General features: G+C 32.2%; 2 protein-coding genes and 1 long non-coding RNA gene across 13 annotated transcripts; all 3 read left to right on the top strand.

The window, feature by feature from the left end:
• Positions 1-707: 707 nt before the first annotated feature.
• LOC121222599 (uncharacterized) lies at positions 708-3,003 on the top strand. Of its 3 annotated transcripts, XR_005919950.1 has the most exons (4): positions 708-1,124; positions 1,247-1,592; positions 2,008-2,339; positions 2,482-3,003. It is a non-coding gene; the product is annotated as an uncharacterized lncRNA (long non-coding RNA). The 3 variants fall into 3 exon arrangements; XR_005919949.1 differs by lacking the exon at positions 708-1,124 and having other exon boundaries at positions 1,137-1,639; XR_005919948.1 differs by lacking the exon at positions 708-1,124 and having other exon boundaries at positions 1,141-1,592.
• A 3,957-nt stretch (positions 3,004-6,960) lies between these two features.
• LOC121222597 (disease resistance-like protein DSC1) lies at positions 6,961-12,710 on the top strand. 4 transcript variants are annotated; one of them, XM_041103662.1, is made up of 8 exons: positions 6,961-7,655; positions 7,742-8,816; positions 9,179-9,493; positions 9,788-11,229; positions 11,671-11,955; positions 12,051-12,126; positions 12,212-12,284; positions 12,409-12,710. In XM_041103662.1, coding segments are annotated over exons 1-5 (3,321 nt in total). In that variant the 5' UTR covers positions 6,961-7,167; the 3' UTR covers positions 11,672-11,955; positions 12,051-12,126; positions 12,212-12,284; positions 12,409-12,710. The 4 variants fall into 4 exon arrangements, with proteins under 4 accessions (XP_040959596.1, XP_040959599.1, XP_040959597.1 ...); XM_041103665.1 differs by having other exon boundaries at positions 9,788-11,811; positions 11,898-11,955; positions 12,232-12,284; XM_041103663.1 differs by having other exon boundaries at positions 9,788-11,811; positions 11,898-11,955.
• Positions 12,711-14,149: 1,439 nt separating this feature from the next.
• Positions 14,150-21,022, top strand: LOC107935470 (disease resistance protein RUN1). Of its 6 annotated transcripts, none has more exons than XM_016868083.2 (8): positions 14,150-14,753; positions 14,845-15,901; positions 16,287-16,595; positions 17,017-17,163; positions 17,473-17,619; positions 17,894-19,702; positions 20,159-20,332; positions 20,599-21,022. In XM_016868083.2, exons 1-6 carry the CDS (start codon positions 14,263-14,265, stop codon positions 18,440-18,442), a joined length of 2,700 nt encoding a protein of 899 aa, XP_016723572.2. In that variant the 5' UTR covers positions 14,150-14,262; the 3' UTR covers positions 18,443-19,702; positions 20,159-20,332; positions 20,599-21,022. The 6 variants fall into 6 exon arrangements, with proteins under 6 accessions (XP_016723572.2, XP_040959594.1, XP_016723573.2 ...); XM_041103660.1 differs by having other exon boundaries at positions 20,159-20,769; positions 20,880-21,022; XM_041103661.1 differs by having other exon boundaries at positions 14,166-14,753; positions 14,845-15,358; positions 15,458-15,901; positions 20,159-21,022.
• Positions 21,023-22,530: the final 1,508 nt, after the last annotated feature.

Below are 22,530 nucleotides of genomic sequence, written 5' to 3'. Positions count from 1 at the left end.
AACTGAACTGTAGAATAATAAAATCTATTTTTGAGGAATTAAATTGTAGAATAGTAAAAATTTAGTTTCGAGCGACTAATTCGTAAAAATATAAAATTGAAATATGATGGACTATTTTCTTCGACAGTGAAGAGAGCTTTCCTTTTGTTGACCTGAAAGCTTCCTCTTTTTGTTTTTTCGACGGTGAAGACAGTCAATATAGTTTTATTAGTTTAGAAAATGTCTTACGGAAAAAAAATTGGTAAGATATTTTCCTTGAAAATGTCTTGATTTTACATTTTTTTTTCAAAAATGATTTTACATTTATAAAAATATTTACGACTTGGTTTATAACATCGAGGTCTCGATACCTCTTTTCCTCAATTTCTTGACTTAATAAATTTTTATAAAACACAAATTACTAATTCAAAAATCTCTTAAAAATCATATTTGGCTCGTAATTATTAAATAATAAAATTTACGAGCTTATTTTCTAAATTTGGTGATCTCTTACCACTATTTTCGACATTTCTGAAAGTCGGGCTATTACACCTGCTATTATTTGACCTATATTGTCTGTTGTTGTTTCTAATGGTTGACAGCTTTGTCAGGTCGATGAGAATAATGCGTTTTTAAATGACGATTTTTCTAATGAAGTATTCATGTAGCAACCTCCCGGATATGTTCAGTATGGTCCGAATGGCGAATCTTTGGTATGTCATCTAAAAAAGGCTTTGTATAGGCTACGTCAGGCTTCGTGTGCTTGGTTTGATAAATTGAAATGTTTTCTCATTTCTGCCAGTTTTCTCCTATCAAAATCTGATGCATCTCTGTTTGTTCGGGTTAATCCTGGCTCCACTATTTATGTTCTTGTTTATGTGGATGAAATTATCATTACTGGGAGTATGCCTAACTGTATAAGTAATTTTGTCCAGTAGTTGCATAATGAGTTTTCCTTTAAAGACATGGGTGATTTGCTTGACAAGAGTTCCATGACTAATGCAAAGAGTGTTCACACTCTGATGATCAGCTAGTCTGTCTTGTCTAAAGATGACGGGGATCGTCTTAGTGGTCCTACTGAGTACAGGAATCTAGCTGGTGCATTATAGTATGTGGTCCTGACTCGACCTGATATTGCATACGCGGTAAATCCTATATGTCAGTTTATGCATATGCCTACTGCTGTACATTTGGTTGCATTAAAACAAATCTTGCAGTATTTATGTGACACTCTTGATTATGGGATAGTCTTTTGTCCATCTGACAGGCTTTCGTTAGTTGGTTATGTCGATGCCAACTGAGGGCTGGATTTTGATGATCGCCGGTCTACAATAGGCTACTGTGTGTATTTTGGCCACACACCCATCTCTTGGTGTTCTAAGAAACAACAAGTTATTTCTTGTTCTACGGCTGAGGCAGAATATCGGAGTCTAGCTGTAGCTACCAGTGATGTTACTTGGTTAATCTCTTTGCTAAAGGAATTACAACTTTGCTCTGATGATCCACCTACTATTTGGTGTGACAACTCTAGCACCATAGCAGTTGCTGCTAATCTCGTCTTACATTCTAAGTTCAAACATGTTGAGCTTGACCTACTCTTTGTCCGCGAAAAGGTAGTTGATGGTTCTGTTGTTGTGGTGAGGTGCTGGTTTGTGATCAGGTTGCTGACATTCTTACCAAACCACTATCTGTTTTGCCCTTTGCTCAATTTCGTAATCTTCTTCGGGTTTTGCCTGTCGAGAAGATGAGTGAATGTTAGAGTATAGATAAAGACTCTACTAGTTTATTAGTTGTTAGTTTGTTATACAAGCAGTTATGCTGTTAAGTGAAATTGTTAGTAGCAGTTACTCATACACATATTATCAATACTATTGTTATACTGGTTAAATTCAATATAATAATACAAAAATCATTCTCTGCATATTCTATTTTTCTTTCAACTTAATGTAGATATTAACATAAAGCAAGGTTGTGCCCTATGCCTATTTTTTTATTGTCTTACATTATAGATGTGCTTTTTACTTGCAGAGTTTAAAGCAAGGTAGTATAAGTCAGCCAAAACCTGGGGATTAAGCTTTGACTTTTTAAATATGCTATTATGAAGGGAATGAAGATGGCAGTGATCGGTGTAAGAAAAACAGATGAGGAAACAGAGAGTCAAGAGGGAATTAATGGCAGATCTTTGGAAAGGCCATTATGCTTGGAATTTTAGCTATTCAGAAAAGAGAGGGAATGAAGATGGCAGTGATCGGCGTAAGAAAAGCAGATGAGAAAATAGAAAGTCAAGAGGGAATTAATGGCAGATCTTTGGAAAGGCCATTATGCTTGGAATTTTAGCTATACAAAAAAGAGAGGAATAAGTAAGCTTCTAATTTCTTCTACTGAATTATTGTCATATATTTGTGGTTGAGCTGAGATATTGAGGCTTTATTGCAACCTGTTAACAGATTTGGCTTGTTGATATCATTCAACTCTGATAATTTTATATTGCATTATTTACAGAAATCTGTAGGTGTTTAGCTTAGCTGAACATGTTATGCGGCTGCAATGTGGTGTTTGTGTCTTGAAACAAGCGATGCGATTTTCTATAGCCATTTGCTGCGTACAGTAAGTCTTCATTGTGAATTTACCGTCACTGTTTTGGGAGAATGATGTTAAGGGGGTGCTGGAATTCCAGCAATCGTAAAACGTGGCTGTGATTCGAGCTATTATACTGTGCTTGAAGCTTCGAACTAGAGCATGACAGTTTCATTGCGTATCAATTCAACCTCAGATACTTTGGGGGACGTATCCGAGCTAATTAATTGGTCCATCAAGTGAAAGATATCGATTTTTGAAAATGTCTTGCTAAGGCAGCGGCCAAGGATGGGGTGGATTGGATTTTAATGTTTATGGAATGGTATTTATTGGCATTATACATTATGTTGTATTGTTGTTTTTTGTTTAATGTGTTGCTCGTAAGCTTTAACTTTTACACTTTGTTTCCTTTATTTTATATGATCTTCAAACGATGTTTAATCGAAATTTTTCCACTTGATTGTAGACTTCATTGTATGAAACTTAATCAATTTCATTAGATTGTAAAATTAGGTAGTCTTAAGAGTATATTGCAATTTGGTATTGCTAATTTTACATAAAGGTCCATGGATAAATTATACATTGCGAACTCTACAAATGTTTAAGCTATGTTAACAATGTCTAATTCTTCATTTTATCATTTCAAATTAGCTAGTGATAGCTGTTGCAAACAATGTTGTTTGAATTGGTAATCAGGGATTTAGTGAATAAGAATTGAGTATTTAATTACCCATAAATTCAAAACTTGAATCCTAAACTATGATCTAAAACACAAATTATACTATAACAAATAGGGCAAAACTTAAATGTGGTTATTTTATGGTATAACAATGGCAGTCCTTTCGATGAAATGCACCATACTTAAATATGGTGGTTAGAAATTGAGTGGAGCTAAGCTTAAGTTTGCCATAAAGGGGTCCCATTTTGTACATCAAATATAAAGACTCAACTGTGTTTAATGGTCCACAGCCTATACTTTTGTGTATACAAATATGGATGTCCATTTCATGATTCCCCTGAAATTAAGGCACTGTTTTCTTCCACCATTCATTCTCTAGGGGTCTTATCTACTACCCTAGAGAATTATTCTTCAAGAAAGTGGTAGGAAATTTAAGTTCAATTCACTTAAAATTGTCTAAAAGTGGCAATTATTCTTAAGAAAGTTGTACAAAATTTCAGTTCAATTGACCCAAATGAAAAAATGTGTTCAAGTCATTATTTTTGTTAGGAAATTCGTAAGAAATTTCATCACAACCCAAAAACAAATTTATAAATGGTGACAATTTTTTTTGAAGTTATATGTTTGGTTACTAAATCAACTAATATATATTTTGGTATAGATGATTTACTCATACTAACATATTAAATAGGCCCTTAACCTTGATCACATTATCTAAATAATCTTGTGTACTTTTATCATACCCCACATAAGCCTTTAAACTTTATTTGTTATCCAAATAACTTTTAATTTTTAATTTGTATCTAGAAAAGTTTTAATCTTAACAATTTTGTCCCATTGGAAGACCTTGACTTGGAATTAACACCCATCATCATCATCATGGTCATTTGGAACAAGTTTTCTTGTTGGTCAAAACTCCCTTTTAATACTCTTTCATGCCTTCTTCTTCATCAAAGTCCACATCACCAGAAGGCTAATACATAGGCCTTGACTTGGAAATTAACACCCATCATCATCATCATGATCATCATTTGGAACAAGTTTTCTTGTTGGTCAAAACTCCCTTTTAATAGTCTTTCATGCCTTCTTCTTCATCAAAGTCCACATCACCAGAAGGCTAATACATAGACTTAAGGCACAAATTTGAATCTTAGCATTTACAATATTTTTGTCTCGAATCCTAAACTATGATCTAAAAACACAAATTATATTATAACAAATAGGGCAAAACTTAAATGTGGTTATTTTATAGTATAACAATGGCAGTCCTTTCGATGAAATGCACCATACTTAAATATGGTGGTTAGAAATTGAGTGGAGCTAAGCTTAAGTTTGCCATAAAGGGGTCCCATTTTGTATATCAAATATAAAGACTCAATTGTGTTTAATGGTCCACAGCCTATACTTTTGTGTATACAAATATGGATGTCCATTTCATGATCCCCCTGAAATTAAGGCACTGTTTTCTTCCACCATTCATTCTCTAGGGGTCTTATCTACTACCCTTTCTGCATTTATTGGAGATATTTGGCACTAATGAGCTTTGCATAAAGAATAAATGCCCCCAAACCCCATTTCTATAATGTTTGGATTATCTTTTCCTTGTGCATTTTAGAACAATATGTACGACTGTAATCTGCAGATTTTCCATGAAATTTCAGCGAAATTCCTTGTTATATAGATTCGTGGAAAAAAAAGATGAGAAGATGACTCTTGACTCTTTTTTGCTACTATTTATTTGTTTTTGGTTTTTTTTTTCAATCAATGAATGATGATAATAACAAGCTCTTAAAATTTTATGGGTAAATTATCTCGTTAGTCATTTTAAATTGGGGTCATTCCTATTTTGGTTGCTCTAATATTTTTGTTTAATTTGGTCATCCAAAAAGGAACTTGATCACTCTTCTGTTAAACGATAATGGAATATTGATTGTGTATTTCCATATTAGTCATGCTGAAATTTTTATGATGGAAGCAATGTTTTTTTAAAAAAAATTCACGTCAGTATTTCAATTGGAATAATTAATAGTAATATTTACTTGGATTAATTGACGATATTATTGTAGTAAAGGATCAAATTATTCCATTTTAAAGTATAAAAATAAAAATCTAAATTTAGGAATAATAATAGGACCAAAACAAAATTTTAATTGTAAGGACTAAATTATAAAATCTATAAATTTTAGAAAAGAGACTGTTTTGCAAAATTGTACAAAAAGAGGTTTAGAACTGAACTGTAGAATAATAAAATCTATTTTTGAGGAATTAAATTGTAGAATAGTAAAAATTTAGATTCCAGGGACTAATTCGTAAAAATATAAAATTGAAATATGATGGACTATTTTCTTCGACAGTGAAGAGAGCTTTCCTTTTGTTGCTCTGGAAGCTTCCCCTTTTTGTTTCTTCGACGGTGAAGGCAGTCAATATAGTCTTATTAGTTTAGAAAATCTGTAACGGAAAAAAAAATTGGTAAGATATTTTCCTTGAAAATGTCTTGATGTTACATTTTCTTTTAAGAATTATTTCTTTTAGTAATTCATTTTCCACCAAACATACACGGTAAAACAATAAAAATATTTTACAGAAAACATTTTACATACAAACAAATAGACAATTAATTAGAAAACCGATTTGATTCTATATTTAAAATAAATGTAGGCAAGCATATTTGTTGGTAAAAAATCTATCCAGACTCTCTAATCAATTTTGGTATTGAGCAAATTGGATTCTCTTAAAAAAAATCGAAGCAATTTAAATCCCATCAGTTTCTAAAGTGAGTAATTAAGGATAATTAATCACAACATTGATGTTTTCCATCAAATGTAAATAATTTTAATTGGTATAATAACAAATTTACCCCTCAAAGTTTACAATTATAAAACTTGTCTTGATTTAACAAATTTAGCCAACAATATTTGTGTAAATGTTTATACTAAATTTGTTGAATTTTCAAAATTAAGACCAAATTAACAAAACATGCAAACATGGCTAAATTTTTTGTATACCAATCAAAATTATGTACAATTGACGAAAAACATTAACGTCATGAATAATTGTTCTTTGTTGCTCACTTTCGAAATTAAAAATTATTAAATTGCTTTGATTTTTTTGAAATGGACCGATTTATTCAATTTCAAAATTGAAAGAGATTGGAGAGATATTTTTACCCAAACTCACCTTACCTATGTTCAGAAGAAAGAACTAAACTGGAAACCCCCAAAAGCGCGCACAAAGAAAATCTATCATTAATGTTTCACCTAAGAAAAATAGAAACACAACATCCTTCCTTCCAAAGACTTTTCATTTAGGGGAAAAGGGTGGCGATTATTCTTGAGAAAGTTGTAGGAAACTTAAGTTGAATTCACCTAAAATTATCTAGAAGTGGCAATTATTCTTAAGAAAGTTATACCAAATTTCAGTTCAATCGACCCAAATGACAAAATGTATAAAAGTCAATATTTTTGTTAGGAAATTTATAAGAAATTTTATCATAACCCAAAACGAAATTCAAGAATGGTGACAATTTTTTTTTTGAAGTTATACGTTTAATTACAAAATCAATTAATATTTATTTTTCTTATAGATGATTATCACATTATTTAAATAATCTTTTGTACTTTTATCATACCCCAAATAAGTCTTTAAAGTCTAAATAACCCTTAATTTTTAACTTGTATTTAGATAAGTTTTAGCATTCAATTAATAAGAAAATATTTGGCATATTGATAATGGAGATTCTAGATTCCACAAGCGGAGGCGGTATTAAAATTTTTATTAGTAAAAACTCATCCGCTATGCTTCACCTTTTCAATCTCATTCCCATTTAATTGACTCACTTTTTCTTCTTACCATTACAAAAATAGAAGCAAAAGCAAAGCTCCCTCAATTTATTTTGTTCTCTTTTTCCTCAATCTCACAATCCATACACTTACATGGCGTCTTCTTCATCTTCTTCTCGTCAAGTGAAACATCAAGTTTTCTTGAGCTTCAGAGGTGAAGACACGCGTGTTAACTTCACCGCTCATCTACTCCAAGCTTTGAAAGACAAGGGATGGACTGTCTTCTTCGATGACGATACACTAAAGAAAGGGGAGAAAATTTCATCAGCACTTTCGAATGCAATTGCGGCCTCAATTCTCTCCATCATCATTTTATCTAAAGACTATGCTTCTTCAAATTCATGCTTAGGTGAACTTTCTGACATCATGGATCGCAAGCGCAATCCTACTGACAAATATATTGTTCTTCCCATCTTTTACCATGTTAATCCTTCCCATGTGCAAAAAATTGGTGGGACTTTTAAGACATCCTTCCAAAAGCATGAATCAAAGCAACCAGCTGATAGAGTACAACGATGGAAATCTGCATTTCAAGAGGTCGGTGCATTAAAAGGGTGGCATATAGGAGGCAAATCCGATAGGTAACAATATATCTAGTCTCATCTCCTTATATTTTACTTATACGAATATCTTTCTTTTGACTCTCGATTTTTTAACTATTTTCTAGATATGAAACAGAGTACATTGAAGATGTGGTTGAATATATTTCAAAAGAGTTGGATAGCAATTGTACAAGTGTTTCTGAAGAATTGGTTGGAATAAATGATCAAAAAAAGATAATTTTGGGGCTGATTGAGCAAGAGCATAGCCGTGTAATAGGACTTTGGGGAATGGGTGGTATTGGCAAAACTACGCTTGCTGATGTTGCGTATAGTGAAATCTGCCAAAATTTTGAAAGCCACTTGTTTCTGCGAAATGTTAGTGAGAAAATAAAAAAGGTAGGGAATGAATCTTTACGAAATGAACTTTTTTCCAAATTATTAAACCAAAAAGGAATTTGTATCAACAGCCCTTCCATAGGACACCCTTACCAAGAGCGGTTGAACAATAAAAAAGTACTTGTTGTCCTTGATGATGTTAGTAACCCAGATCAAATAGAATTTATGGGTGTTAAACATTTTGGTCCAGAAAGTAAAATCATTGTAACATCTAGAGATAGACAGGTACTTAAAAATGGAAGAGCTAACCACATATATGAGGTGAAGAAGTTGAATGAGAATGATTCTCTTCAACTTTTTTCTACACTTGCATTTAACTTGTTGACTCCCGCAGCTGATTTTCAAGATCTATCATGCAAGTTTGCAGGATATGCCCAAGGTAATCCACTTGCACTTAAAGTTTTGGGTTCTAAACTATATACAAAGTCTAGAAAAGAGTGGGAGAGCGAAGTGGATAGTCTAAAGCAATATGCCGAGCCAAAAATGTCACATATTTTGAAGAGTAGCTTAGATGGGTTGCGTGAGCTAGAAAAGAATATATTTCTTGACATAGCATGCTTCTTTAAAGGAGAAAAAATGGATACTGTAGAAAAAATTCTAAGTAACTATTATATGGGTGCAATGAGTGGAATAAGAAACTTAGTCGACAAGTGCTTACTTGATAGCATAGATTGTTATTCTATGCACGACATGCTTGAAGAGATCGGCAAGGACATTGTTCGCCAAGAATGTAAAGAAGACCCGGGAAAGCGTAGCAGGTTATGGTTTCCTGAAGACGTAGATCAAGTGCTCAGATATAATAAAGTAAGCGCTAATTGTATTTACAGTGTTTTCTATTATTTTATATATTTGTGTTATTTTAATTAAAATTTATTTGTGATATCATGTAAATATATAAATTCAGTTAATTATATGTTTTCATACGTTAAAAGTTTAATTGTTTGTATTTATATTGTATCAAATGTTAATCATTTTAATTATTATTTCAAAAAATAAAATATCAGTTTACTTACCATGCATACAAATAAAGACAAATGTCTTAAGAGTATAACATGGGATCTACTCAAGGATTTACTGGGTTGGTACTTATTTAATGCATTGCTTTTAAAAAACAGCAAAATGTATCTTTATGTACTGATACTTGATAAAATGTTTTTCATTATTAGGGGACCGTATCAATTGAAGGAATAAAATTAGACATGTTTCAAATGGATGAGCTGCAGTTATGTCCATCTGTTTTTCAGAACATGCTTAATCTTAAATATATTTGCTTCTATGATTCAAAGATTGAGAAGGGCTATCGAAATCCGAAGTTTCTTATAGAGCAAGTTGATAGTATATCTCTTCCTAATAAGCTAAGGTACCTTTGTTGGGATTATTTTCCCCTTAAAACTTTATCAAGTTTTAATCCAAAGAATCTAGTCATGTTGATATTACGAAGTGGCAATATGGAACAACTGTGGAATGAAAATGATCATATGGTATGTGCTTTCATACTTTCTCCATCTAAGAATTTTTTTAAGGAAAAAAAATTATAATTTGATGTATCAAATGATCATATGATGACATCTTATTTAAAGTTTAAAAAAAAAATATAAAAGATTTTATTTTATTTAAATAGGTGACATCATTTGATCTATTAATTGTGGGTGAAATTTCAAGTACAATACATCGGTATAAGTTTTTGTTTTTCTTATTATTATAATTATTTATTTCCTTTCCATTTTTTATTGCCTAAAGTAAGTGGATGACATTTAAATTTTTTTCCTGTACAGAATCTTGTTAATTTAAGGGAAATTGACGTCTCAAATTGCAAAAAATTAAGGAAGATACCTAATCTTTCAAGAGCCCTCAACCTTGAACTCCTTGATTGCTCTTACTGTGAAAGTTTGTTTGAACTTCCTTGCCTCAATCATTTGGCATCTCGTGATGAGGATAAGCTTCGCCTTGAGGGATGTTATAGTCTCAAGAAGTTTCCTCAGGTCCCAAGTCACTTTTGTTATTTAGATTTACGAGAAACTGAAATACAAGAAGTACCTGATGCAATTAAGTATCTCCACAAACTTGAAAGATTGTTGTTGAGCAAATCAAAGGTAGAAAAAGTATCGATCAATATTTCAAAGTTGGAACTCCTTAGTGAATTGAATCTTAGTGAATGCCCAATGGTCGAATTTCCAAAAATCCCGAGGAGCTTAACATGGTTAGACTTATCTGGAACTGGAATTGAAGAAGCTGCCTTGTCGTTAGACTCTTTAAGTAATCTTCAATACTTAAATATGAGCGGCTCAAGTATTCAAAAGCTAATGTGTAATATCACCCTGTTCGGTTCCAGAGAGTTTCCAACTGTCGATTTGCCCACACCAAGCTTGAGGTCTAAAATCCTTAACCATATGAGGATGGATCGTTGCGAGAGCCTCAAATTACTCTCGGAGCTTCCACCATATATGCAAAACTTGAATGTACAATGCTGCACATCATTAGAAAAAGTTTCCTTTGCAGATCAAGATTTATATCAGTTCGATTCGTTAGGTGATGATTTGTTTGGCATGCTATTCTGTAATTGCATCAACTTGAATCAAGAGTCAATTGATAACATTGAGGAAAATGCCATGCTCAAAATTGGATCCCTAGCTAAGAAATGGGCAGCGAGATATGATTGGAAATACCAGCGAGAAGACTTTCCAAGATTGATTTGTTGTTTCCCAGGAAACAAAATTTCAGCAGATAAGTTCAAGTGTCAGAGAATGAATTCTTCCTTGAGTTTGAAGATTGCCCCAAATAGGGGTAGTGGGAGCAGATTTTTGGTTTTTGCTATTTGCCTTGTGGCTGATCTCACTCACTGCCATCGCTTTAAATATCTTAATTGTATTTGTGAGTACCACCTTACAGCCGCCGGTGGTGGTGATTCTAAAAGCTACATAAGTAAGATATCTTTCTTCGATTGTTCTGAGCCAAATAAGTACAAGGGTGATCACGTGTTTATTCTATCTAGCAACGACATGGTTGAAGAAGACAAGAACTATGAAGAGGCATCATTTAAATTCTACATCATCGACAATGATGATGAAGTTAATGAAGAAGAAGACTATAACAAGGTGGAAAGATGTGGTGTTCATGTATTTTACGTGGATGCTACTGAAAAGAGAGTTGCCGGGAACAAAAGAAGCTTTAGCCATGATGGTGAAGAAGGGGATGGAGGACTTAAAAGATTGAAATAGTTTGTATTTCTTTTCATCTTTGGCTCTGTTTTTGAGGAGTTCCAACTTCTCAATTATGTCATCCAAATGCATAGTTAGGGGTTTCATTTTCATCTCATTTTTTCATATTATCATAAATCTTCATGTTATTTTTCATATTGCCATACTTTTGTTTTCCACAACTGTTAATAGTAAATTTTCAACTTATAAATTAGTGACAGAAAATGAAGTGCTTTAATTAATTAAAACCAACCAGAATGAATCTAACTTGCTCTGCTTTATAAATTACTTGTCTTTTAGAAGGTGCTTTGCCATACTGAATCCTTGTAGTTCCACATTGTAAATGTTAAAAGCATAATTTATGAACATAAAATTGGAAATTTGTTCAATAGTTTGTGATAGTTGCTTATTATTATTTTTTCTCATCTTCATTCCGCCGTAATGTCTGTGTTGTTTTGTAGATATAGCATACATTGTCCAAGAACGAAATTCTCCATATATATTAATTAATTTGGAGGAAAATTGAACGGAAACTAGAGATTTCAACACAGTAGCAAAATGATTCTGCTTTGGAGTTGATAAAATATCCATAGAGGATTTTGGTGGGTACCAAAACTCAGATATTAAAATTCATACTTAATTCTTATTGACAGTTGACTTGTTTTTGGTTGGTTTTTTTAATTCATAGGGCCAAATGTGGACTCGATTCAGCTTCATTGTTTAGTTTCCAGCATTGGTGTCATCTGGTATCTCAATACTTGCTGCATTTTCTTCCATTAGAAAGATTGGTTATTTGTGAGATACGTTTTTCTTATATCCTTTGCTTTTGTGTTGATGTAAGACGAAGGAATGACAGATCTTTGTGAATGCCACTGCTGAATTGGAGCTTTAGCCATACAAGGAGGAACACCTGAGCTGTAAGAGCTTCAATTTGTTTTACTGAATGCTTGCTTTATACAAGTGTTTGAACTGATATTTGGTGAAAATGCAAGTTGTCAACAGAGTTGTCTACACAAATGCAGAGTAATCTTTTGAGGCCCTTTCTAGGTTCTGGCAATTCAGTCTTGGTGGAGAAGTAAGTTACCTTTGACTTTGACTTCTTATTATGATTTTAGGTTCATATGATGATTTTCAGCATCCTTAATCTTTTTTTTCCCATATTTATCAATGGGATTATATAAATCCAAAATTTGCAACAGATCTCAAAACTTGTGAGATGAACACATGGAGCTGGAGGCAACCTTTGACAGTTTTCATTCTCAAGCTAGATTGAGTTAGTTTCATGGTAGAGGCATTGGAGTTTGGGCTGAAATTTCTTTGTATGTTACTGCCTCTCATGTTGTTTGAGCTTTGCAGTGAAGAGATATTAAGATTCATACTTGAATTCTTTTTGGCAATTGACTTGTTATTGGATGGTTTTGATTCATAGGATCTGTGGTGGACATCATTTAGCTTAATTTGTTGGGTATTCGATTTATTTGAATTATTTGGATTCTTTGAATTCGAAAAATCCTCGAATTGAACTCGAAATTTGAAAAAAAAAATCAAGTTGAGTCAATTAATTCGATTAACTCACTTAACTTGATTCGAATAATTTGAAATTCGATTTTTTTTTCAATGTTTTCGAATAGAATCGAATTTTGCTCATTCCTACTTGCTAAACAATTTAGGTGAATCCTTTTTTAATTAGAAAACTGATTCGATTCTATGTTTAAAATAAATGTAAGCAAGCATATTTGTTGGTAAAAGATCTATTCAATCTCTCTCAATGTTGATATTTAGTAAATTGATCTCTCTTAAAAAAATTAGAACAATTTAAATTCCATCAATTTCGAAAGTGAGCAATTAAGGTAAATTAATCACAACATTAATGTTGTCCATCAAGCGTACATAATTTTGATTGGTATAATAACAAATTTACCCCTTAAATTTTACAATTTTGTCTTGATTTAACAAATTTAGCCCACAACATTCGTGTAAATGTTGATACTAAATTTATTGATTTTTTAGAACCAAGACCAAATTGACAAAAAATGGAAACATTGAAGGCTAAATTTATTGTTATACCAATCAAAATTATGTACAATTGACGAAAGATGTTAACATCACGATTAATTGTCCTTAGTTACTCACTTTTAAAATTAACAATGATTAAATTACTTTAATTTTTTTTTGAGAGTGACCAATTTATTCGATTCCAAAATTGAAAGAAACTAAAGAGGTCTTTTTAACCAAACTCACATTACCTGTGCTCAAAATAAAGGATTAAACAGGAAACCCCCAAAGCACAAAGAAAATCAATCATAATTTTACCTAGGAAAATAGAAACCCTTCATTCCAAAGACTTTTCATTTAGGGGAAAAAAGTGAAAATTATAAAGTTTGGGAAATTTAAGTTCAATTCACTTAAAATTGTCTAAAAGTGATTCTTATTCTTAAAGAAAATTATATGAGATTTCAGTTCAATTGACCCAAATCACAAAGTGTGTAGAAGTCAATATTTTTGTTAGGACCCAAAAAGAAATTCAAGAATGGAAATTTATTTACTTAACAATTTTGTGCCAATGGAAGACCTTGACTTGGAAATTAACACCCCCCAACATCATTGGAACAATTTTTCTTGTTGATAATAATCTTTAAGACAAAAATAGCATCACATACATACACAAGAGCTGAGTTACTTGATTACAAATCAAAGTTTCATATATTAAAATAAATTTTAATTATAAAAATTTCAAACTTCAAAAAAAAAAAAAGAAAAAAAAAAGAGAGAGCAGAGCAAGCAGCACAGTTAATTTTATTTGGTTCGAGTTTTTGATGGTAGGCAGCAGAGTTAAAGGCTTTTGGAGAGATAGAGTTTGATTGGTGGTGCGGTTTCTAAGGTCCACACGCACATTCTTCACTCATAAAATTGGCTATGCTTCACCCTTTCAATCTCATTCCCGTTTAATTGACTCGCTTTTTCTTCTTACCATTAAAAGATAGAAGCAAAAGCAAAGCTCCCTCGGTTTATTTTGTTCTCTTTTTCCTCAATCTCACAATCCATACACCTTCATGGCGTCTTCTTCATCTTCTTCTCGTCAAATGAAGCATCAAGTTTTCTTAAGCTTCAGAGGTGAAGACACGCGCCTTAACTTCACCGTTCATCTACTCCAAGCTTTGAAAGACAAGGGACTGAATGTCTTCTTCGATGAAGAAAAACTAGAGAAAGGGGAGGAACTTTCACATGCACTTTCACAAGCAATTGCAGCCTCAGATCTCTCAATCCTCGTTTTATCTAAAGACTATGCTTCTTCACAATCATGCTTAGCTGAACTTTCTGACATCATGGATCGCAAGCGCAAGCCCACGGACAAACATATTGTTCTTCCCATCTTTTACCATGTTGATCCTTCCGATGTGCGAAATATTGGTGGGACTTTTAAGACATCCTTCGAAGAGCATGAATCAAAGAGACCAATTGAAGACATGAAGCGATGGAAAGTCGCCTTCGCTGAAATCGGTGCATCAAAAGGGTGGCATATAGAAGGAGGCAAATCCGATAGGTAACAATACATACATTCTCATCTTCTTATATTTGACTTATATATATATATCTTTCTCTTTTGACTGTTGATTTTTTTTTTAATTTTCTAGATTTGAAACTGAGTACATTAAAGATGTCGTTGAATATGTTTTAAAAAAGTTGAATAGCAATTGTAGAAGTGTCTCTGAAGAATTGGTGGGAATAGATGATCAAAAAAAGAAGCTTTTGGTGTTGATTGAGCAAGCGGGCATCCATGTAATAGGACTTTGGGGCATGAGTGGTATAGGCAAAACTACCCTTGCTGATGCTGTATATAAGGAAGTCTCTCCAAAGTTTGAATGTAGTTTGTTTCTTCAAAACATTAGTGAGAAAATAAAGAAACAGGGGAGTGAATCTTTACGAAATGAACTTCTTTCCAAACTATTAAACAATACTCTTTCCATAGGATACCCTTACCACGAGAGGCTGAATAATAAAAAAATACTTCTTGTCTTTGATGATGTTACTGACCCAGACCAAATGGATTTTGTGGGTGTTAAATATTTTGGTCCTGGAAGTAAAATCATTGTAACATCTAGAGATATACAAGTACTTAGGAATGGAGGAGCAAACCACATACATGAGGTAAAGAAGTTAAACATGAACGACTCTTTTCAACTTTTTTCTACATATGCATTTCAATTGTTGAATCTTCCAGTTGATTTCAAATATCTATCATTCAAGTTTGTAGAATATGCCCAAGGTAATCCACTTGCTCTTAAAGTTCTGGGTTTGAAATTATATACAAAGTCTATAAAAGAGTGGAAGAGCGAGGTGACTAAACTAAAGCAATGTGGAGAAATAAAACTTTCACATATTTTGAAGAGTAGCTTAGATGGGCTGGATGAGATAGAGAAGAATATATTTCTTGACGTAGCATGCATCTTTAAAGGGCAACACTTGAATTACGTAGAAAAAATTCTAAATAATTATTATAAAGGTGCAAGATGTGGAATAAGTAAATTGGTCGGCAAGTGCCTACTTGAGGTCAAATATGAATCTATTTCTATGCATGGCATGCTTGAAGAGATGGGCAAAGACATTGTTATGCAAGAATCTGAATACCCTGGAAAGCGCAGTAGATTATGGAATTGTAAAGATGTGGAAGAAGTGATCAGCTATGATAAAGTAAGTGTTAATAGTATTTATATTCTTTCTATTCTTTCACATGGTTTAATAGATGTTGTGGTGTACAAAATATTATCCTTTTTAATTATTATTTTAAAAAATAAAATATTTATTACTTCCCATAAACATAATGACCAAATGTCTTATGATGCAACAGTCAACATGGAATTTGCTGAAGGTTTTTTGAGTTTGTTAAATATATAATGCTTTACTTTAAAAAAAATTAAACAGTAAAAACTTTGTGCATCTAAAAATTCCTCTAATAAAAAGGTATGCCAAGTTAGTTTAAAGTATTTCCTAATTTAATTAACTTTTTTATGACTGATTTAATGGAATGTCCATAAATTTTTTTGTGTTAATTCATGATAAACATTTTTTTTGTCAGGGGACTGACCTAATTAAAGGAATAAAGGTAGACATGACTGAAGTTGATAGTCTACAGTTTTGTGCTACTGCTTTTGAGAAGATGCATAAGCTTAGATATATCAACATCAGCTTTCCTAAGAAAATGTTGTGGCTTAAGAAGCTATATGCAAATCAAGTTGAGAGTATATCTCTTCCTGATGAGTTAAGGTTTCTCCGTTGGGATGTTTACCCTTTCAAATCTTTATCTGGTTTTAATCCAAAAAATCTTGTCGTGTTGAAACTATTACATGGCAACATGGAACAACTTTGGAATGAAGACGACGATATGGTATATACTTTCATACTTTCTTCATCTAAGAAGTTTTTTTTAAGGAGAAAGAGGATTTATAATTTGATGTGTCAAATAATATATCGGATGATATTTATTTAAAGTTTTTAAAATATAAATATGAAACATTTTATTTATTTAAATAAGTGAAATCATTTTATTTAATTTTTTTAAATATATATAAATTTATTTTATTTTTCTAAAAGAAGCAATTTCATCTATTAATGGTGGGTGTGAATTAATACACCCAATATAAATTTTTATTTTGATAGTCTTAATATAAGTAGATGATGCTCTAAAGTAATCATCCTGTGTAGGATCTTGTCAATTATTTATTTTCTTTTTATTTCTTACTTTCTAAAGTAAGTAGATGATACTTAAGAAGGATATAATTATTTTTATATATTTTTCTTTTGCACAGAACCTTACTAATTTAAGGGAAATTGACGTTTCATATTGCAAGAATTTAAGGAAGATGCATAATCTTTCAGGTGCCATCAACCTTGAACTCCTTCGTTGCATTGGCTGTGAAAGTCTGGTTGAACTTTGGAGTGAAGATGATCATATAGTATGTGTGCTTTCATACTTATTTCATTTAAGAATATATTTTTTTAATTTAATGTATCAAATAATCATATGTTATGTTGACATCTTAATTAAAGTTTTTACAAAAGAAATATGAAAGATTTTATTTTATTTTATATAAATTAGTGGCATCATTTGATCTATTAATTGTGGGTTAATTTTCATGCCCAATACATCAAATATGAATTTTTATTTTTCTTAGTATTATAATTATTTATTTCCTTTTTCTTTTTTTACTACTTAAAGTAAGTAGTTGATGCTTAAAAGCAATACAAATGTTGTTTCTATACAGGAGCTTGTTAATTTAAGGGAAATTTACGTTTCAGAATGCAAAAATATAAGGAAGATATGTAATCTTTCAAGAGCCATCAACCTTGAATTCCTTGATTGCTCTTACTCTAAAAGTTTGGTTGAACTTTGGAATGAAGATGATCGTATGGTATGCGTTTTTATACTCTCTCTTTTTTTTGAAAAAAATAATTTATAATTTGATGTATCAAATATTCATATGATAATATTTTATTTAAAGGTTTTTAAAAATATATATAAAAGAATTTATTTTATTTAGATAAGTGACATCGTTTGATTTATTAATACATCAAATATAAATTTTTATTTTTATTGTATTATAATTATTTATTTCCTTTACATATTTTACTGTCTAAAGTAAGTGGTGGATGCTTAGAAGTAGAACAATTATTTTTTCTGTACAGGACCTTGTTCATTTAAGGAAAATTTACTTTGATGGGTGCGTGAATTTAAGGAAGATACCTAACCTTTCAAGAGCCATCAACCTTGAATTCCTTGGTTGCTCTAACTGTAAAAGTTTGGTTGAACTTCCTTGCCTCAATCATTTGGCATCTCTTCATCAATATAGTCTTCGCCTTAACGGATGTTATAGTCTCAAGAAGTTTCCTAAGGTCCCACGTCCCTTTTGTTCTTTAGATTTACCAGAAACCAAAGTAGAAGAAGTGTCTGATTCAATTAAGGATCTCCACAAACTTGAAACTTTGTGGTTAGGGAAGTCAAAGGTGAAAAAAGTATCGATCAATATTTTAAAGTTGGAATTCCTTCGTAAATTGGATCTTAGTGGTTGCCCAATTGAAGAAGTGTCGTTGCCTTTCGACCCCCTATGTAATCTTCAGCACTTAAAAATGAGTGGCTCAGCGGTCAAAAATGTATCGATCAAGTTGGAATCCCTTCGCAAACTGAATCTTAGTGGATGCCCAATGGTCAAATTTCCAGAAATCCAGGAAGCTTAATAAAATTAAACTTATCTGGCACTCAAATTGAAGAAGTGTCGTTGCCTTTCGACTCTCTATGTAATCTTCAGCTTTTAAATATGAGTAGCTCAGCAGTCAAAAATGTATCGATCAAGTTGGAATCCCTTCGTAACCTGAATCTTAGTGGTTGCCCACTGGTCGAATTTCCAGAAATCCCAGGAAGCTTAATAGAATTAAACTTATCTGGCACTCAAATTGAAGAAGTGTCGTTGCCTTTCGACTCTCTATGTAATCTTCAGCACTTAAATATGAGCGGCTCAGCGGTCAAAAATGTATCGATCAAGTTGGAATCTCTTCATTATCTGGATCTTAGTGGTTGCCCAAAGATCGAATTACTCTCAGAGCTTCCACCATATCTGGAAGTCTTGAGTGTAAATGACTGCACATCATTAGAAAAAGTATCCTTTGCAGATCAAAATTTAAATCAGTTTGATTCTTTAGATGATGAGTTTTGCATAAATCATAACTTTTTAATGCGATTCCGTAATTGCTTCAACTTGAATCAAGACTCAACTAATAACATTGAGGCAAATGCCACGCTCAAAATTGGATCCCTAGCTAAGAAATGGGCAGCGAGATATGATTGGCAATACAACCCTGACAGAGCTCCAAGTTTGATTTGTTGTTTCCCAGGAAACAAAATTTCAGCAAATATGTTCAAGTGTCAGAGCATGAATTCTTCCTTAAGTTTGAAGATAGCCCCAAATGGGGGTAGTGGGAGCAGATTTTTGGTTTTTGCTATCTGTCTTGTGGCTGATCTCACTCACTGCCTTGAATTTCAATTACGTGAATGTATTTGTGAGTACCAACTTACAACCGCCGGTGGTGGCAATGGTGGAGGTGGTTGTGAAAATTTCAGAAGTGAGATACGTTTCCGCAGTTTTTATGAGCCAGTTAAGTACATGGATTATCACGTGTTTATTCTATCTAGCATCGACATGGTAATAGAAGACAAGAATTATGAGGAGGCAACATTTGAATTCTACATCAAAAATTTCCATTTCGATGAAGACAATGATGGAGGAGAAAAGTATATCAAGGTGGAGAGATGTGGTGTTCATGTATTTTACGTGGATGCTACTGAAAAGAGAGTTGCTGGGAACAAAAGAAAAGCTTTAGCCATGATGGTGAAGAAGGGGATGGAGGACTTAAAAGATTGAAATAGTTTGTATTTCTTTCCATCTTTGGCTCTGCTTTTGAGGAGTTTCAACTTCTCAATTATGTCATCCAAATGCATAGGTAAGGGTTTCATTTCATCTCAGTTTTTCATATTATCATATATTTTTTAGTTTTTTCATTTCATTTTTCATATTGCCATACTTTTGTTTTCCACAATTGTTAATAGTAAATTTTGAACTTATAAATTAATAACAGCAAATGAAGTGCTTTAATTAATTAAAACCGACCAGGATGAATCTAACTTGTTCTGCTTTATAAATTACTTGTCTTTCAGAAGGTGCTTTACCATACTGAAACCTTGTAGTTCTACATTGTAAATGTTAAAAACATAATTTATGAACATAAAAATTGGAAATTTGTTCAACAGCTTGTGATTTTTGCTTATTATTATTATTATTATTTTTTCCATCTTCATCCCCCTGTTGTGTCTGTGTTCTTAAAATTCAGATATTAAGATTCATACTTAATTCTTATTGACAGTTGACTTGTTATTGGTTGGTTTTTTTTAATTCATAGGACCAGTGGTGGACTCGATTCAGCTTCATTGTTTAGTTTCCAGCATTGGTGTCATCTGGTATCTCAGTACTTGCTGCATTTTCCTTCAATGACATCTAGATTCATTAGAAAGATTGGTTATTTGTGCCACTGCTGAATTGGAGCTTTAGCCATATAAGGAGGAGCACCTGAACTGTAAGAGCTTCAATTTGTTTTGCTGAATGCTTGTTTTATACAAGTGTTTTAACTGATATTTGGTGACAATGCAAGTTGTCAACAGATTTGTGAACACGACTTCAAAGTAATCTTTTGAGGCCCTTTCTGGGTTCTGGCAAATTCAGTCTTGATGAAGAAGTTACCATTGACTTTGACTTAATTATCATGATTTTAGGTTCATATAATGATTTTCAGCATCCTCACCATTTTTTCCCATATTTATCAATGGGATTATATAAATCCAGAATTTGCAAGAGATCTCAAAACTTGTGGGATGAACACGTGGAGCTAGATGGAACCTTCGGCAGTTTTCATTCTCAAGCTAGATTGGGTTAGTTCCAGGGTAGAGCCATTGGAGTTGATAGCTTCTTACCTTGGATTTTGATTGTCGTATCAGTTTGGGCTGAAAGTTCTTTGTATGTTACTGCCTCTCATGTTGTTTGAGCATTGCAGTGAAGAGATATTAAGATTCATACTTGAATTCTTTTTGGCAATTGACTTGTTATTGATTGGTTTTGATTCATAGGATCTGTGGTGGACATCATTCAGCTTAATTGTTTAGGTTCTACCATTGGTGCTTGTGCCATGGGCAGTAAGTAGAGATTTAATCATATTGTATCTCAAGACTATCTGCATTTTACTTCAATGATTCGTTCACCCATTGATTTATGCTTCATATTTCCTTAAAATGTTAGTAAATATATATGTTTTCAGTTCATGATTTCTGATTTATATTCATGTTAGATAAGGTAAACCTACCAACTGTTCCCTATATATAATCAATAGATGCTTGAGATTGGTTAATCTTCTAACATATGGTTTTATATTGATCACAGAGTAGGTGTTTTCTATTTGTTATGTTTTATTTTTTTTTGAATTTTATGACCGTGATCCGTAGTTTCCATAAAATTTTAATGGAAGTCAAGTCGGACATAGTGCTGCACATAATTCCTCCCATTCATTCTCAATTGTGGAATTCACAATCTGCCAGAAATCATACTCATAAGATTTCTCTAGCTTCCTTCCTGACCAATTTGCAAACATGTCCCTCGCACAATTCCTATGCTCCACCTTTGGCGATATGTCAGAAATTACAATCTGAAGGCCTTAATTGTGTTTTAATGAACCAAATAGATTATTAGAAAAATATAGTTAATTATACTTAACAAAATAAAAAGACAAGACCAAGCCCAAATTAGTTAATTCACTAACCTTTTGTTGGTCCCTGATAATTGTTTAATTCGGCTCGGTTTGGTTCACAGTTTCTTATATTAATTTTTTGTTTTGATTTTTAAGGTTTATTTTGATAAAATGAGTTTTGTTTTATGGCTTTTAAATATTATTTGATAAATTTCAAATTTATTTTCATAAATATTTCTAAAATACAATAATTTTTCAAAAAATTTTAAATTACTTTCACTATTTTAAATATAAAATATGTATTTTTATATCAAAAAAGTTAAAATTAATTATATATGAAATAAAAAATAAAATTCGATTCGATTTCAGATAATAACCAATTTTTTAGTAAAAAACAAACAAACAAATAAAAATTACATCAAACTAAATTGATCAAAATCACCCTTAACTTTATCTTGATTTAAAATATTTAAAACATCACGAGGGACTTTATTATAAAACTGTAAACTTATCCTCTCAACTAAGCTCAATTAATCGCGATTTTTAAATTTATATTTTATTAATCGTTGAAATAAGAATCATTTTGGGTTTGATGGGCCCACCCACCATCAAAACACTCCCACTTTTGCGGTAAAAGATAAAAAGGAGAATTGATTATCTCCGGTGGTGTTGACTAAGATAATTGGCTAAGCTCAAGTCTAAGGATTATGCATATTTTACACTTTTTCTTCTTACAATAATACCACAACCCAACCAAATTTTCTCTCTTTTGCTTCAATACTCTTCCATGGCTTCTTCTTCTTCTTCTTCATCTTCTACTCTAATGAAGTATCATGTTTTCTTGAGCTTCAGAGGTGAAGACATGCGCCTTAATTTCTCCATGCTAATATTTGATAAATTGGTTTTTGTTATCAGGGAACTGATCGAATTCAAGGAATAAAGGTAGACTTGTCACTAGGGGTGTGCATTCGGTTAATTGACCGGTTAACCGACCTTCCAAAATTTTTAATCGTTAACCGAACCGAAATTTTTTTAAA

Source organism: Gossypium hirsutum, chromosome D10 (assembly GCF_007990345.1).
Source record: "Gossypium hirsutum isolate 1008001.06 chromosome D10, Gossypium_hirsutum_v2.1, whole genome shotgun sequence".
Taxonomy (NCBI): domain Eukaryota; kingdom Viridiplantae; phylum Streptophyta; class Magnoliopsida; order Malvales; family Malvaceae; genus Gossypium; species Gossypium hirsutum.
The sequence above is the reverse complement of the archived record's forward strand: the minus strand, read 5'-3'. Positions and strand labels throughout refer to the sequence as shown.